The 17,696-nt window shown below is 43.1% G+C and overlaps 1 protein-coding gene across 7 annotated transcripts in view; it reads left to right on the top strand.

Annotated features, from left to right (window-relative positions):
- The window catches only part of LOC142559751 (uncharacterized), a 109,958-nt gene extending 96,429 nt beyond the window's left edge, over positions 1-13,529 (top strand). For all 7 annotated transcript variants that reach the window (XR_012823235.1, XR_012823236.1, XM_075671362.1 and 4 more), the window contains 2 exons: positions 13,205-13,245; positions 13,416-13,529. Coding sequence is in view for 5 of the 7 variants with exons in the window: in XM_075671362.1 (XP_075527477.1) it covers positions 13,205-13,245; positions 13,416-13,438 (64 nt within the window). In the remaining 2 variants the exon portion in view is untranslated. The remainder of the gene's footprint in view (positions 1-13,204; positions 13,246-13,415) is intronic.
- Positions 13,530-17,696: the final 4,167 nt, after the last annotated feature.

The following is a 17,696-nucleotide window of genomic DNA, read 5'->3' as shown; positions in this document are numbered from 1 at the left end:
AGTCAAGGATGTTAGCACTAGCTGCTGTAGTTCGAGTTGGTTGAGTAATCAGCTGAGTAAGATGGAAATCAAAACACAAATAGAGAAATGCCTTGCTATCACTGAATGAGTCGGATACAGTTGGCACATGATAGGACCAGTTTATGTTTGGGTAATTGAAATCCCTCATTAGGAAAATGGGTGAGTGTGGAAACCTTGTTACGATGTTATTAAGCAGGTCATGAAGTTCGGTGCAAAACGTAGAGGAAGCGCTCGGTGGCCTATAACATGCGCAAAAAATAACATCGCAGTGATTTATTGTAATTCCTGCGCAAACTGCTTCTAAACCGGAAGAAAGAGGAATGTGAAGCGAATTGAGCCTGTCGGCCACTGCGATAAGCACGGCAGCCACCACCTAATCTAGTACCACGGTCACACCGATAGATACAATATTGTTGCTGGCATTCGAATACTTCTTTGTTCGATATTTTTGACGATAGCCAGGTCTCTGTCAAAGTGACAATGTCTGCAGTGCATGTATCGATTAAGGAAGATATGTCATCACACTTATTTGCAACACTACGAATGTTAGAAAAGAGCAGATTAATATCAGGTGCAAGGCGGTGTGTGTTCGAGTTTAGCTATGCTGGAATGTGTCATGCGCAGAAGATCGAACAGCGGCTTGAGAAGGATGCAAGGATGATTCAACAGCCTCGATTCCGGACTTGATCTCACAGACACTGTTAGTTGATGGGTGGTACATATAAGCCTTCTTTTTGATTATCAATTTATTGTAGCGTACTGAAAATTGTTCACCGTTAGCTTTCCCAAACTCGATTAGTTTTTTGCGGGCTGTGCGGGTGGAAATGCAAAAATTTTCACTTACAGTGATACCTGTCATTCTCATTTGGGATTTTGAGGAAAATATATCGCTTTTTGTTTTAAAACTAGTGAACTTAGATATTATCAGACAGCATTTATTTGGCGAAATCTTTCCCAGTCTGTGGGCATGAGATATGGCCGCATTCGACAGTTCCATGTTGAGCGCTGAAGAAATTATGTCCCGCACTTTTTTTTCAGAAGCAGCCCACGTTTCTGTCCGGTCATCAGCGACGCCATAAAATATCAAGTTATCGCGCCTTGACCGATCTTCGAATTCATTGAAACTACTGTAAATGCAGGCCGTCTCCCTACCCACAGCCTCAGTCACTGCTCGGGCAACTTCCACCTCGGCACAGTTTTCAGATGCTTCTAATTTTTCTTAAACAGCTGTTAACCTGTCATTTAAATCTGTCATTTGCTTTTCCAGGTTCATCTGAATTTCCTTAACAGTATAAAGTTCTGAGAGCACCTCTGCATGATTTTTGTCTATTTTAGCATTAAGTGTCTTCATCAAAGAAAGAAGTTCGTTAGAAGTTTTGCTAGGGTCCTCCTTGGAGGCCCGGGATTCATTTCGACATCGCCCCCCAAAAGCAAAAGTTTCATGACATAAGCACAGTCACAAACAATGCTAAACATGGTGTTTGGGCATGGAAAGAGCAGCAAGCTAGTATTGCTAGAGCGTTTACAGTGCAAAGGAGGGCCAGGACTGACCTGCATCAAGAAGTAAAGATAGATTTGGAACGCCCGCATCGTTGCCGCTCTTTCCTGCCCACTGAAGACGAACGATGAGAGCCCGGTCTTTAAAGGCAGTTGATCCGATGATGTCAGGGACGATGGCGATGCCGGATCCATGGGAAAAGAGGTGACTGTCCAAGCGTTGTCCTTCGATGTGGCTGGGCAACATTGTTCTGGCTGCAGCACTGGGCTGCGCAGGGATATGCGGCACCAAATGTCTGATGACGCATCAGGCTGTGGTTGTGGCTCGCCGGGGACACACATCGATACCATCTGCATCGAGAAGCAAAGATAGATTTGGAACGCCCGCATCATAGCCGCTCTTTCCTGCCCACTGAAGACGAACGATGAGACAAAATTGGGACAAAAGGATCGGACAAATCGGGACAAAAGAAAATTTAATTCTGGAGTTTTTATATGGCAAAACCACAATCTGATTATAAGGCACGCCTGTCTTGGTACAAGGGTCGTCCAGGTCATGAAGTAGAATCGAAACAATTCCTATACCCGATGCCGACAAAGGAAATGGCGGCGAAAGCAGCACCTCTCTGCGAAGATATAGGACTGATTAGCCACTAAAAGGCACGCAGGTTGTATCGCATAGGTCTGCTCATGTACGTAGATTCACGCATTTGCACTTGCAGTTTGGATCATCATCATCAGCAGCAGCAGCCTGGTTACGCCCACTGCAGGGCAAAGGCCTCTCCCATACTTCTCCAACAACCCCGGTCATGTACTAATTGTGACCATGCCATGCCTGCAAACTTCTTAATCTCATCCGCCCACCTAACTTTCTGCCGCCCCCTGCTACGCTTCCCTTCCCTTGGAATCCAGTCCGTAACTCTTTATGACCATCGGTTATCTTCCCTCCTCATTACATGTCCTGCCCATTTCTTTTTCTTGATTTCAACTAAGATGTCATTAACTCGCGTTTGTTCCCTCACCCAATCTGCTCTTTTCTTATCCCTTAACGTTACACCCACCATTCTTCTTTCCATAGCTCGTTGCGTCGTCCTCAATTTGAGTAGAACCCTTTTCGTAAGCCTCCAGGTTTCTGCCCCGTAGGTGAGTACTGGTAAGACACAGCTATTATATACTTTTCTCTTGAGGGATAATGGCAACCTGCTGTTCATGATCTGAGAATGCCTGCCAAACGCACCCCAGCCCATTCTTATTCTTCTGATTATACCTCCTATATGATTATACCTCCTATATGATGAACCTCCTATATGAGCAGTTTGGAATTTTCTGTCAAATAGCAAACTTCTACACACAATTGCAGTCATTTCCAGCTTCAACTGTTGACAAAAACAGATATGCATGATCTGAAAACTGATCACCCGTTAGCCACTCGCACAAAAATATTAGCAGCAAGCTTTCTGTGACGGCTTGTGGAAAGTTTGCAGGTAACGTCGGCCCAGAGCCAACTTTTGCCCACGCTGCCTTGGCCGTTAGGCCTAATTGACAGTGTTCCGAAAGGTTGGTCAGGCATTGGCAACAAAAGTTACTGTGTTGCACCAGATCGACTCCTATCTATTCGCAGAGGCCACACTACACACGTGAAGTCTACAAACCACCTCACAACAAAAGTGATTCTACGGGATGGTGCGAACATTGTTCTCCACTGCCGTCACCACCTTTGCGACACACCGTACAGAGGCATCTCATCTTGGCGCTTTTCATAGACGCATATTTCCTTGTCGAGCTTCTAGCATTGTTACAGGACACAATACACATTTTGTCTAGTGCGGTAAAGCATATCAAAACACATCTGTCATTTGGAATGCACATAAGACACTTGCCATCACTTTTTGTCTTGTGCCTTATGGCACGAATAGTTCTAGCTCATTTGTAATTTTATGTCTGTCTTGTGCCCAGGCGCATATATTTGTTCTTGTTAGCCTACAAAATGTTATTTAATTGTTTACAAATTTAACTTCCTTGGCTACCTAAATAAAAATATTTGCAACATACAGTGCAGTCCACTTATAACGATATCGAGAAAGACGAAAAATATGATTGTTATAACCGATGATCGCTATATCTGGACTGCAGTTATTAAAAAAAAGAAAAAACGAGGAACATACCCTTGCAGCTCCGAACTCGAATTCGCTACTTGCTCTAAGAATAGATGATGTAGAAAGTAGGCTGTGAAAAACAAACTTTATTTCTAGCGCCAATGACCGTGTCAAGGGTCAGGCGCACCGAAATAGTCCGAAATCTGCACTTGCTTTTGCGGCAGCTTCAGCTTCACAACCGTGGTGTGCATGGATTCCAGCGGTTGCGCGAACACTGGCGGCAATCCTTTAGCATGCACAAAATCAATTAAGGAGTCGATCGACGACAGTGCACTTTGCGTGGACATCGAGGTTGGGGTCAAGGAGCCACTGTCAGTCTCGTCACTGTCGCTGCTGCTGTCGACACCGTCGCACAACTTTGCCGTCTGTCGAGACAGCAGAGCTGCGGCGATCGCCTCGTTGGTGACCTCACCGCAGAACGAGGCAGCACTGTCTGCAGTCAAAAACTCCTCCTTCGACGCACCACCTGTGTCACCAGTAGGAACGAGCTCCCAGAGCTCAGTTATGCCAGCGGCTTCCACCGTGTTGGTCTCAGTGGGTTGGGGAAGTTCGTCCTTACGCACATAGCCCGCCTTTTTGAAGCAATTGGTGATGAACCACTGGTAAAGTGCCTCTTCAACATCGGCTTACAAAGGGTCTCTAACCCTTTTCAGCTGATCGGCATGGCCGCTGATAGCTCCTGCCTTCACAATCGCGGTGCTCCCAGTTTTCAAGATGGTTGATATCGTTAACTGGGCGAGCTCATACTTCTTCACAAGGACCGCTCACCTTGAAGCCGCATCAAGAGTCCTGCAAAATATCCATCTTCGTGTCAAGCAACACAGCTTTGCGCTTTGTCGGCGCCATCTTCGAACTGGGTTGAACCGTTGGTTGCACGCTGCTTCAGTGGCGTCAGCCTGCTATCGCGAGAGAGAGAGACGCGGGACAAAGAGAAAGATGTGTGGGACAGGCGCCACCGTGCCGCTTTGCTTGTCGCTTTTTTTTTCTTTCTCTCTCTTTCGGAGCGACTGTGGCCGACGCCCATGAAGCAGCTAGCGCCATCTTGTTGCGCGCTGTGCCTACTCAGGTACTCTCCGGTGTGCGGTCGGGGCGGGACGTGCTGCATGATAATGGCAGCAAATACGAACTTACGGAGGTAAACATCGCCTCGTCTTGACACCGTTCGTTTCAGGGAACTAAGCAATGCAAATGTTGCGATTATTTGGCACGAAAAACGCCGTCCGAACGGCTAAATTTTGATTGTTATATCCGATACGCGGTAAATAACCTATCGTTATAAATGTTTTTTTCCCCATAGACCTAATGCATAAAATGACACTCTCATGTTGACCCATCATTATAACCGATATATCGTTATATGTGGTATCGTTATAAGTGGACTGCACTGTACCATGCATGGTAAACTGTCCATGGGAAGGCAAGCTTCATTGGTTGCTGTTGCCTTTGTGTCTTGCTTCACTGTTGAGCAGTGCTTACTGACTGTGCAGTAATAACAAGCTTTGCCAAATGGCTATAGATTACTGCTGTACTACACCAAGTGTTCCAAAAAGACAAAATTTTCTGCTCTGAAACTATTACAAAATGCTGGTGTGGCTGCTCCTAAACTGCTCCAGAACGACATTTTTCCTGCTCCAAAAATTGCTCTGAATCCTAAACTGGCAGGACCAGCACTGCAAACCTCTTACAGGCATAAATGTAAAATTTGATTGTGTAATCATGACTTATCGCAGATATGTTCATGAATGCGATCTTGGTGGAACTTGCAGAGCTATGTCAATACCAATAGAACACTGACTTGAATTTTTTCTAAAGGCATGTGGGACTTCTGATGTTGTCGATTTCATTTCAGGCTATTTCTATATAAGAGCTATACCATTACTTGTTTCCCGGCAGGATGAAAAACAGCAAATATTCTATATTTTGAACAAATGAGGGCCACTTTTTGGTGACGTGTGCTGAAAACTTTTGACTGTGTAGGTTGATTATGTGATCTAAAAACACATGGTGAATACTCGCTTTCTCTGAATTTTTACGCATCATACATGGCATTTAGTAGTTTTCCCCCGGTATCCTCGCTAAACTATAAGGGCCACGGTATTTAAGGATGGAGTGACAAGTAATAAATGTCTATTCTGTGTAGGTTCATTGCAGCCTTTGTTGTAAGTTGCTCATTGAAGCATTCCAGGATGTTATATTGAAGCTAATAAAAATGTTTAGCAGACTACTAAAACAACAGCACGAGATAGGGACTTGAAATTCTGTGATAGTGGGAATAATTTTAAGTGCAACATGTAGCAAAGCTTTCATTTTCCTACTTTAAATGCAAGTGCTGCAGATAACTAAACCATTGCTTTTCATGTGTTTTCGTGTATCATACAAGATTTGTAGTTTGTTTCTGCAATGTCCTCGATGAGCTGAACAAGGCATCTTGTGACCCATGTTTACATGAAAGAGATTTGTTGAAAAGTTGAATTTTTCCTTTATTATTTCTATGCATGGTGCTTCTTTCTGATTATGAAATACCAGCTGGTAAGTACAGGTGCTTGCTGTACTGGAGGAGCTCATTGCAGCTCCACAGTAATAGCCTATGGAGCTTTAATTTTATGCACCTCTCCTATGCCCACCGTTCAGTATCAGTCGTCACTGTTTTCTGCGCATCGACTTCCTAAGGCTCATTAGGAACCTTATCTTGTGTCAGTGATCACAGCCAAGATGTGCGACACCCTACATTTAGGGAGGCTTCATTACATTGAAGTGGGCCAGCGTCATTATCAGCGCTGCACGATTGTACATCTAGCATCCCTCTAGTGGGTTCCCTTGTCATCACGCATCCGCTAGGTAGAGTAGCAGGCTAGAGCACAGGCGGACCTCTGTGATTTGGATAAAATCTCTGTCATGGAAAGGGGCAGTGTGTCACATGTTCATGCAAATACAGTATAAAAAATTTGGAGGATGCTTAAGCTTTGCCCTTAAGAGTGGAACGCGATAGCATTCAAAGATCACTGACTGCTTTTAACGCCTCCCGACGGCTGCAGCGTATGTAATCATAATGTTTACCAGGAAACACTTGCACTGAACACTGCGCACGAAGGCGGGCTTTCTGGTCAAAACGCAGCCTCTTGCATGGGCCGCGATGTGGCAGATGTGAGACCATCTGGAAGTCTTTCAAGAATGTTGGTGCTGCGTTCCATGGACTCGGAAATATTTATGTGCCGTCGCGTGCAAATGGCAGACATCGTCTAGGTTTGTGCATTGTAGAAACACTGGAAAAGGGGGTTTGTTTGAGTTTTCACGTAACAGAATTATGTTTTCTTGTAGATTCAAATTACAATCCAAAAGCTATCATGTCTGTAGGTTGTGTGCAAGTCGTAGTTTGCGATTTTTCCACGTATTTTAGCTTGGGAAATTAAATTAGTTCAGTGAATTCCTTGCGTCACATGAACGAGCTGGATATGTGCGGCTCAAAAATCTTTTTTCTTGCGGCGCCCACCGCCGGACGCCGGTGTGGGATGCCGATGTCGATGCTGGATTTTCTGCCACAAGGGCTCCTTGAACTTAACGCTGTCACATTAAATATTCTGGCAGAACCCATCTCTCTATGACTGTTGATGGTAATGCATTAGCATTGAATCAATATAGCAACACAACATATCGCCACCGTCAAAGCGAGTTATGTATAAGGCGTGTACTGCAGCAGGACTCTTCTTTTGCGCTTCCCGAAGAACATTCAGCACCAACTAGCACCACTGCCGCGAAGCCTGCACATGGCCTCCAAAATACGAGGTCTGTTACAAAAGTGTCCGACCTTATTAATTTTTTTTTTTCGAACGCCTGATGGATATGAAACAAGTGCACTTGCATTAGCCGACCTTGAACCTTCGTGCGCATGCGCAAATTTTTTCTCGCCTGCCGATAGCGTCAGTCGCTGGGATGCCGCGTTTGAGCGGGGTAGTGCACAGTGCTCTCGTCGGTTTTTTATTGCAAGGAAAATGGCGGAGCAACTGGAGCAGCGCTACAGCATCAAATTTTGCCAGAAACTGGGCAACAGCCAAGTGAAAACCATTTGGAAGATTCAGATGGCTTTCGGTGACAATGCTATGAGCAGCACACAGATTAAGGAGTGGTACAACCGGTTTAAAGACGGCCGCACATCGGTGGAGAGCGAGCCACGCTCCGATCGGCCAGCAACATGCCGAAAGGACCACGTCACTGCTGAAGTGAATGCTGTGATGATGCGGGACCATCGTGTGACTATCCAAGAAATTGCGGAAGAGGGGGTCATCGGCACTTTTTCTGCACATTCCATTATGACTGAAGATTTGGCCAGGAAGAAAGTTGTGGCAAAATTCGTGCCGAAGCTGCTCACGGTGGACCTATGTCGGGGTGATAGAGGTTCATTGAAGAGTGGTACATATGCACACACTGCCACATACTCATTGATCCAAGTTGACCTGATGGTTAGTTTGAAACCCTATTATGTCAGCAAAGCAGCCCGATGTGCTACCCATTCGACCACTGACTACCCAGTGACCCAGGTAGGCGGGAAAAGTTAGATATAAACTTGCATAGATACATAGATGATCATCATCAGCTTATATTTATGTCCACTGCAGGACGAAGGCCTCTCCCAGCGATCTACAATTTCCCCTGTCTTGCGCTAGCCAATTCCAGCTTGCGCCTGCGAATTTCCTCATTTCATCAGCCCACCTAATTTTCTGCCGTCCTTAACTGCGCTTCCCTTCCCCTTGCACCCATTCTGTAACTAATGGTCTAGCGGTTAGCTACCCTATGCATTACATGGCCTGTCTAGCTCCATATTTGTCTTTTAATGTCAACTGGAATATTGGCTATCCCCATTTTCTGTCTGATCCACACCACTCTTTTCCTGTCTCTTAACATTATGGCTAACATTTTTCTTTCCATCGCTCTTTGCGGGGTCCTTAACTTATTCTCGAGCTTCTTAAGCTAAGTTTCTGTCCATATGTTAGCATGCACTGATTGTACACTTTTCTTTTCAACGACAGTGGTAAGCTCCAAGTCAGTATTTGGTAATGCCTGCCATATGCACTTCAACCCATTTTTATTCATCTGTAAGTTTCCTTCTCATAACCAGGGTCCCCTTCTCATAATCCCCAGTGAGTAATAATATCACGTGTGAGTGGCTACATTGTTTGTCAATTGCTATTGTGACATACCAGAAGGGTCCCAGAAATGAGGGTGCTGACTTGAGTTTGATTCAACATAAACCACGTTTATGCTTTTAATGGATAAAAACTTTAGACAGGCTTTCACAAGTGGCTTCCCACATTTTTCTGGCTCTTTTGATCATCAGCACTCAAGTGGGCTGGTTCTTGCATATCCCAAATAATGTCTCATAAGGACTCTTTGATGTCCACAGTTCAGCAAAAAGTGGTTCATCGGACTTTTAGAACCTAGACCATTGCTACAGGAATTGAAATGTCAAATTTACTGAGACTTGCAGCTTGATGTAGGACCTTTGCTGGAGTACCCTAGAGACATGTTATGTGTGAAATGCTGATACTACTCTGATATGCCATCTTGTACCATTTTCTAATCGTCAAAATATAAAACCTTGTTTCCGAACTTCATTATCTAGGCAATGAACATATGTAACAAATTTAGCATGGTATCTGTAGTGCTACCTCTGTAATAAGCATAGGAAAATCCTTTTGAACAAGGACATCTACACTCCTCACAAAAAACAAAGGACCAACCGAGCCTTGACTTTTATGTGCCACTTCCTCTTGGCGGTGCGTGCTACTTGTTTGGGCTCATGAGCAATGTGACATGCTGTGAATGTTCTTAAGTGCAAGTTTAAGGACGTTCCTTTAAGGGTGAGACATAAAAATATGTGAAGGTTGATTATTTTTCATTTAAATGTGCAAAGTACGCCAACAATAAGGCTATCCAATGAAAAAATATATATTTTTTGCAGAAACACTTTCAGCATAAAGGGGGGGGGGGGGAGGCAACACCAGGCAGAACACTGAAAGCAGGCAGAACACTGGAACACTGTGGCTTCGTGCAGAACTTGTACAGACAGTTTCTTGTCAAATGGGAAGCAGAGGTGTACTACATTACATGTCCTCTGCATTTCTGTTGCAGTACTGCTGCAGCCACCCATTTTGCATTGGTTTTTCTCAAGCAAGTCATGCACCAAACTTCTTCCTTGTCATCTGTTCCTGACCTAACCCAACAAATGGCATTTGCTGCCTATCATTTAGTGTTGGCCTAAGATATTTAGCCAGAAAACTTGTATTCATAGCCGAAACTCTGCAATAAAAAAATATTTTTTGATCTGTTGCATGTAGGCAACTTGTCCATAAACCATTAACATTAAGGTTTGTGCACTTTTGCAGCCAGTGTTGCAAAAGAGCTGTGGTTTGCTTGTGACACTGGATTCTGGTTTTTAACTGCCTGCTTCTGCATAGCTGCAAAGTATAATTGTTGTGTCACTCTCAAGAACTAGTTTCTGCTGCTTTGTTGACTTCCCTGCAGTAGTGCAAAAGATGCATTTGTCTCTTGACGTTCACGTGAATGATAAATGGGTGGTGCTTTTGGGCAACAAAAGCAAATGCCACGTCACATATATAGGCTTCAATGTGAATCCACAACGTAATAAACTTCCCTTGACCTTGTGGCAAACTTGTGATGTGAAGAGCTCGTCGCAGCTTTGACCCTTTGGTTACCGCTAGACATATGTTCATTTTCGGTGCTTTTATGTTTTAATATTTTATTTCAAGACATAGTAGTTTCAACATATACTGCAATACATGAAATTATAGCCTGGTCACTGGTGTTTTGAATAAGTGTATAGCAATAATTGAGCAGACAATTTTTGAGAATTCTTATGTGAAACTTCAAAGAAGCACCTCAAGGAACAGAAATGAAAGTAATAATTTGCTATTTTTAGCAGAAGTATCGAGCGAAAGAGAAAAAAAAACTGAAATGTAGAAAATATGCACCTGCTTCCTACTTTCCAACTTTTGCAAGTGAGATCATGCAAAAAAATTATTTGAGGGGGGGGGGGGGTGTTGGCATAATACTAGCCATAGTGATGCCTATGCTATGCGGGAAAGTAGTAGCTTGGCAAATGTGAAAACGAGTAAGTTCATATTGTTCAAGGAGCATTTGTTTGTACTCATTGCAGCAGGCACCTGGTTTGTTTTTTTACTGCCTTCTTTAGGCTTGCGAAGCAGGGGTTGTCAGATAAGATAGCATGCAGAAGCCTCCTCATACTTGATTGTTGCTTTTGATTGGCATTTCTATGCAAGCAAGGCGGTCTAGTGTGCAAACGACTAGCACTGGAGCCTCTACATGCTTTGTTCAGTTCCTGTGCAGTGCTGTACACTAATGACACTAATGTGGAGTGTTGCACAATACAGTGTTGTACAGTAATATATAAGGGCACTTGCACAGGCAGTGATCAAAATGCCATAGATTAGGCAGTCAAACCTTGATCGAAGGTTGGTATAAAATTGACTTCGTGCTACTCGTAATAATTACAGTGACGCTGTATACCTCTACTGTCCAAGGAAATTTTCGTGTCGTAAGCAAGAAACTTCCCATATGTGGGCTGATCCCGGAGATAGTGCGATGCCGGGCCAACCCACGGCGGAGGTGAAGCAGGCGTTAAGCACTCCCCATACGTAAGCCAATCCTGAAGATAATGCAATGCTGGGCTGACCCGCGGCGTAGGTGCAGTTCGCCATTAAGGAGGGGCCTACATACACAGCTTTGCTGGTCATCCTTCTTCACAGAGTGAAAGGGCAGTGAGATTTTTTTTGCACCTACACTGTCGAGCGCTGATGGATAAAAGCAATCCACGGTGGGGTAAATAAAGTGGCACACTACTAGCCTAATACAGTTATCAAAATAACACAAACTCACTAGCACCTGCCATTGTTTGAGACCTGATTGTTGAAAAAGTCTGTACATCTGATTGGAAAATTCATTACCCGAGAGAAACTTCTGTGTCTTCAATGTTGCTGTCATATAAAAATTATGTTGCAGAGTCGACCGGAGCGGAAATTTTTTGTATTTCTTTAATGGAAGTACTAGGAGCACTGGAGGCTGGTTTTAGCGATGCCTTCACTCAAAGTTCTATTTTTTCCGACTCCCAATCTGCCTAAAATTGTCAAACTGACAGATAGTTAAAGTTCAGTTGTCACTTCAGACAGTGCATCAAGTTACTACTAGAAGGGTTCCAATGGAAATATTTAACAGTGCGTAGAAAAAGTGTTAATCAAAGTGATATAATTTTCTCTAAGCGGTGTGAACAATGGCAGATGGAGGTTAATGTTTCCAAAACAAAAGCTGTAACTTCTATCAATAACATGGCCATTGAGAAAGTTCCTGCAGTAAAATACTTACGCGTTCATATTTCTTCAGACCTGACATGGCATAAACACATTGATTGTATCACCACCAAAGCGTCGAAGACCCTGGGTTTCATTAGGCGTCATTTACATTCCGCAAATCAGGAAACCAAACTTCTAGCATACACAACTTTAGTCAGATCCCAAGTAGAATATGCCGCCATCATCTGGAACCCGCATCCAGCATACCTTGCCGGGAAACTCGAATCATTTCAAAATAAGGCCTCTAGGTTTATCGCAAGGAAGTACTCTCGCTACTCCAGCATTACTGGTATCAAATCTCATCTAAATTTATGTTCACTGGAAGCGCGACGACTTGTTACCCTGTTATCTCACTTTCACCGACTTTATTACAATCCTGCGCCTTTTACAGAATCTCATATCAAAACGGCTCATTGCATCTTTCCCCGATTAGACCACAGCTTTAAAGTACAACCAAAGATCGCTCGTACCAAGCTCATGCATCATTCACCATTGTTCCTTGCCATTTACCATTGGAATAAGCTGCCTGCGGAAATCGTTTCTGTCAATAACCACGACACTTTTCTTTGCAAACTGAAGTGCTTATTGAATTATACTGTTGGAATTATATTGTGCCGACTGCTTAGAATCGTATTAGTCTCTATTGTTGCCACTACCATTTTAGTCCTACTTTTTCCAATATCTTCTCAGTGTTCGCAGTGTATTTTTCAGTATGTTTTATCAAGTTCTGTTCTCAGCAAATGGCGCTCGTTTTCATTATTTATTCAATATGTTATGTAATGTTAAATAACCCCCTATGTAATGCCTGTAAAAGGGCCTTTAGAGTACATGAATGAAAAAAAGTAATAATAATGAGAGTTAACTTGGTGTACCAAGCTGGGTGGTTGATTTCGATTATGTCCACTGGTAACAACTACCATTTCAGTCGAGAGAAGAACTACAAATGCTTAAAAAAGAAAGAAAACTATGCCCATGAGCCAAATCTTTAATACTGCTTTTGCGTGTGTGTTGCTTTGTATAATTTGTGGATTGTTGTAATGCATTCGTGATGTCGTAGCTACGAGCACTTGAGCCTTCTGTTACCCAGACTCTGCCCTCGTATAGAGGGCAGTCAAGACTTCTGCTTATCAATGTTATTTTTCTTTCTAGGAAGCAACAAGCAAGTGCTGTGCAGAGTGAAGATGAAGAAGGTCTGTTCATTTTGAACTGTTTAATTACTGATTATCATCAGCTGGCTTAGTAGAGGTTTAGTAGAGTCCTTGCAGTTACATGTTTTGAGCTTGCTTTGCTTGAGCACATATATTGTGCCGGTCGAGAATGTGTTTCAGTGTTTTACCGCAATGGTTTGTGTTTATTGCAGCCATCTATGAAGAGACCTTTTAGGTCATGGACTCCACATCAGCAACTGTCTCACAGAAAGATAGATATTGGCTCGGTATGTGCCTTGTGTCAAAATATCAAAGTATTTTACCTATGCTGTGGCCCTGTCTTCTCTTGGCTCCATTTATTGTTCCCATTAACACTCATTTTTTGATGCCTTGAAAATTTAATCGGCACTAAGTGCAATCAGTCTTTTGAGCTGCCTATTAAATTTTTGTCTTACTGCATAAATATGATAAAACATGAGATTACATGTCCCCAGAAAAGTAGCTGTGGTGTTACGCGAATTTTTCACATGGTGATCTAAAATTTATTCAGAGTGCGATTTCAGACCCCTGTTTTCCACCACACGTTTGTTTAGGCTGCATAAGAACGTTAGTAGGTGATTCATCCTCCAATTGAAGTCCGTCAAAGAAAATTTAATTCTGAGTGAGTTGGGGTCGAGAATAATGTGGAGTCACTGCGCATGGCACTCTATTGCATAGCCCCTCGCAAATGGAGTAGAAGGAGCGTCGGACTGCTTAAATTTGACTGCGCTATCTTTGGGATTGGCCCAAATTTTTAGACTGCAATACATTCGGCATCAGCCCACACAAGAGGCTAGAAGCACACATACCTGATACAGAAAAGTTCAGGTGACTCATTAAGAAGGACATTGTCTTTACTATGACATATTACTGCACTCACTACACTTTTTTGAGATCTGAATTCTTGTGCATCATGGACCAACCAGTGAATGATGCACCTTTGCTACTTTCTCAGGCTGTATGCAGCAAGGTGACGTCGCTACCCTTGGTATTTACCAGGTGCATTTAAAGTGCATTGCGATATGTCGAGGTCACATTACAGGATTCTCTGGAAAGCCACACAGCACCGATTCATAACAAAATACAGATGCTTTTCTTGACTGTTGTGGCATAGTTTCGGTGTCTGCACACGCAACTGCATGACATGGAAACAAGCAGACGAAACAGAATTGCATCTCTCTTGCTGCACTGCGCAGTAAAACAAAACCACACAGACATTAGGTTCGTGTGTTTTATTATTTCTCTAAATTTTAATTCATCTATTGAAGCTACAGATTACACAAATGACAGATATTGCCTTGAATAATTCTAGAAGCCATGTGTCACTATGAGCGACGTCATAGTACAATAGTAAAGACAGATGTACCAGGGTGTCTACCGACTGGGAAAACCGGGAATTCTCAGGGATTTTGAGTAGTCTGGGAAAAACTCAGGGAATTTGTACCTCTATCAGGGAAAATTGGTAATTTTGTTGAAAGGGTCGAAAGTCGCGGTAATGCTGGCTCGAGTAATAGACAGGAATCGAAATGAATCGTATTTGACGCCCTGTCAAAGGCTGGAGGAGTTTCCAGTGTACAGTCAACGACCGACTTTCGGGATGCCTGATAATTTGGACAGCTTCGCGGCACCACCACGTACCCCATAGAGTCAACCTATCAGAACGTTTTAAATTTCGGACGCAAGAACCCTTTGCCGTCCGATTTTCCGGACTTTTTGCCGTGACTGCAGGTCCGAAACGGCATTAATCAAAGCCATCACCACTGCCATTTTGATTACTTCGCCGCCTTGAGTCGGCGCTCTCGCATGCAGATCCGCTGGCAGCCATAGCCACCACTGCGGCAACGCTAGACCTAGCTGCTTCGACTTCCGCTGTTAGCTCCTTGCCGTTAGGTGCCGTGTTTTTCATTGAAAGAATTCGCTTCTGTCAGCAATGGTACTGACTGCACCTTTGTGGTCCTTGCGATTGGCTTAGAAGCTTGGAAAGCATGATGCGTTGCATAAAGCCAGTTCCTGAAAGTCAGCTTCGCCTCTTTACAGAAATGTTACTTGGTGAAGCATACGAAACTGTATTACAGTGAAGCATAACAAGAGTGGGAAGGGGCTATTGCCACAGGACACAGTATGTATTCCTTAATTATACACGCGTGCATCCGGTATCTTCTGTTACAGTACGAGCATCGCTATGCCTGATACGTATACCGACAGGCCTTCAGAGCGTTTTCGAATGTGCCTGGAGCGGTTTGAGCCCCTTAAGGGCAGTAAATGACATGCATTTATTTTTTCCAGCTGGCTGATTTTTCGGATGTTTTCGCGGCCCCTAAGGAAATAGAAAAATCGAATTTGGACTGTGCAACTGACCACGAATTAAGATGCTTCAAATGGTCCGTGGGGTGAATGAGTGGCGGAAAGAGGACAAGAACAGAAAGAACCTACATATTGAGGAATGAACAGGAAAGGAAGCGTGCTGCCACCATTTTGAAGGAGCTTCAGCTAAAGAAAAAAGTGTTGGCTGATGCCGAGATGCAGGTGTCCCTCATCCAAACCAAAATAAACTCTTTAAAGCAGTGAAACACAACACTGAGGCGTTGTATGCGGGCTGACAGTATGTCAGTACAGTTGAGGTTGACTTATGAGCTGTTGGGAGAGAATCTCACTCGTGACAAAGTTCGGGCCTCATATCACTGAGCTTGCTATCAGTTGATAGAAATCGCTCATATTCGAAAGTATTTAATTCTGTATGCATCTCGTTTTTATTTGTATTTGAGGATGTCGGATCCGACTCGATTTGCAACTTTTTTGAAGACATTTTATTTGCTGTGCAGTTTACTAACCCCTCCTTTCTATCCTCTTTTTGAATAAAATAAACACTACTCCTTAGTATTCAAACTGAATTAAGTCGTTTTTTTAAATTTTTTCATATGCTTAGAGAGTGACGGCATCGGGCGATGTGGTTTCAGCCCGTCTTGACATAAAATATAGCTCTGTGTCACTCAGGGAATTTTGCAAAGGCACTCAGGGAAAACCTGGAAAACTTGGGGAATTTGGAAATGTCAACTTGGTCGACACCCTGTACAGTACGGAAGTGCACTTGCACATATATGTCAAGCATCCGGCTTGGAGTGCAGTGCCTGCGGGGAAAAGGGTAAACGGCGTTCGGTTTGAAATTACATCTTTTTCCACAGCAGGTAGCGATGTAATACTTAACAAACACAATTGTTAGCACGCATTGTATAGATGGCACTTGTCAGCTCAATATGACCAGACCTGGTGAGGGGCCCTTTAAAAGTTGAATGACTGACACTATTTTTTTTCCTTCAATCATGTCATAGATGATCCGATCAAGTATGATGGTTTTCTGGCTGTTAACTGAACTTTCACTTGCACAGCATGAGCGCCTTTTCATAGGCAAGCATGTATTATGATTATATTTTATCACCACTGGCTATGCCCTCATATTTTACCACAGATGCACTTTTTGGCTACGTCTCCTGCAGACTTCCTGTGCCAAACCGGAACAGAAACTGTCATCTTTGACATATTGGTTCCAGTATTGACAAGTTTTTTCTGAGCATGTCGCTAAACTGAGACAAGTCTCTAAACTATCATTAAGTTTTGCTCCCAGGTCACTGAAATAGTTGGAACTGTCGAGCAAATTTGATATGATGTAGGAGTTCTTAAAACACTATAATACACGCTAATGTGGCATAATTTACCCACGGAAATGTTTCGTGTTTGTCTAGTGCCCTTGAAGGTGAGGAATAAAAAGTGAATTTAGTAGCATTATGTGGAGGACTTTTAATTTACCAATATACTGAAAAAACTCGGCACAATGACAGCTGAAATCCTGCGTTTACGTTCAGATTATAAGATTACAAATCCAGCATGGCCCGAAAAATCATGTCACCTGATTTTCCAAGCATAAGGTGCACTTGGTCATGCCTACAAATTTTCAAGTTTTCAGCACTAGTGAAAATAGAAATAAATTATATGACAAAATCTTGGTCATGTTAAAATTATATGACAAAATCTTGGTCATGTTAGCACAGCAATGACAGTTCTGTGACCTTTTTACAGCGCGAATACTACATTGCCGCCCCTTGATGCACATGAATGATCCGTGCACTAGTGGTTTAAATCCCCAAAACCCGTAAGAAAAGGAGTTGGTGCATTCAGATTTGTGCGAGCAGGCCCAGCCGCTTTTCAACACTTTTCAACAGTTGATCTTTCCTATTTTTCACCTGCTGCATTCCAAATCTCCCCATAAAATTTATTGCAATATGTTTTAGTAATAGAATTCACTGCTACACTTGCAAACATCCAACAATCAAACGTACCATAAAACGCGCATGTAATATAGACACTCATAATATCAGACGAGATTTGAGAATAGCGGAGGGAAAAAAAGAAAGAAAATGTTTCATGCACGTATGATACGAATGAGGCAAGCTCAGTGA

The sequence above is a fragment of the Dermacentor variabilis genome, chromosome 10 (assembly GCF_050947875.1).
Source record: "Dermacentor variabilis isolate Ectoservices chromosome 10, ASM5094787v1, whole genome shotgun sequence".
In the NCBI taxonomy this organism is placed as follows: Eukaryota; Metazoa; Arthropoda; class Arachnida; order Ixodida; family Ixodidae; genus Dermacentor; species Dermacentor variabilis.
This window is presented reverse-complemented; position numbering and strand designations above follow the sequence as displayed.